A 350-nucleotide genomic window follows, 5' to 3' on the forward strand; every position below is an offset into this window, starting at 1 on the left:
CTGCTGGGGGCCCCGCGACCCCCCGCCTGCATCTTCGCGACCTGCCGGGACCCCGAGGGGCTGCAGGCTCAGGTCAGTGCAAGGGGGGTGCACGAGCATAGGCTGGGGGGGGCTGTAGCACCCATGGGTGCAGGGGGGTGCGGTTATCTTCGCCGGCTTGAATAAACCGCGGTGGTTGCAGGAGAAGTTGGAGGGGTTTTTTTTACAGCTCAGTGTGAGGACTAAAGCTGAGTCACCCTTAAAACTGCGCCGCTGAGCTAGTTGAGGCTGTCTTGGCTGTCCCCCAGCCAAGTCCTTGGCCCCGGCGCTGTGGGCACAGCACCAGCTCGCGGTGACCCGGGTTGAATCGG

General features: G+C 64.3%; 1 protein-coding gene across 1 annotated transcript in view; it reads left to right on the forward strand.

The window, feature by feature from the left end:
• Positions 1-6: 6 nt before the first annotated feature.
• The window catches only part of LOC104271846 (uncharacterized oxidoreductase C663.06c-like), a gene marked incomplete at its 5' end in the record, with an annotated part of 4,156 nt that continues 3,812 nt past the window's right edge, over positions 7-350 (forward strand). The window contains one exon of the mRNA XM_009866649.1: positions 7-72. Coding sequence (XP_009864951.1) covers positions 7-72 — 66 coding nt within the window. The remainder of the gene's footprint in view (positions 73-350) is intronic.

This window comes from Apaloderma vittatum, unplaced genomic scaffold, assembly GCF_000703405.1.
Source record: "Apaloderma vittatum isolate BGI_N311 unplaced genomic scaffold, ASM70340v1 scaffold11433, whole genome shotgun sequence".
Classification (NCBI taxonomy): domain Eukaryota; kingdom Metazoa; phylum Chordata; class Aves; order Trogoniformes; family Trogonidae; genus Apaloderma; species Apaloderma vittatum.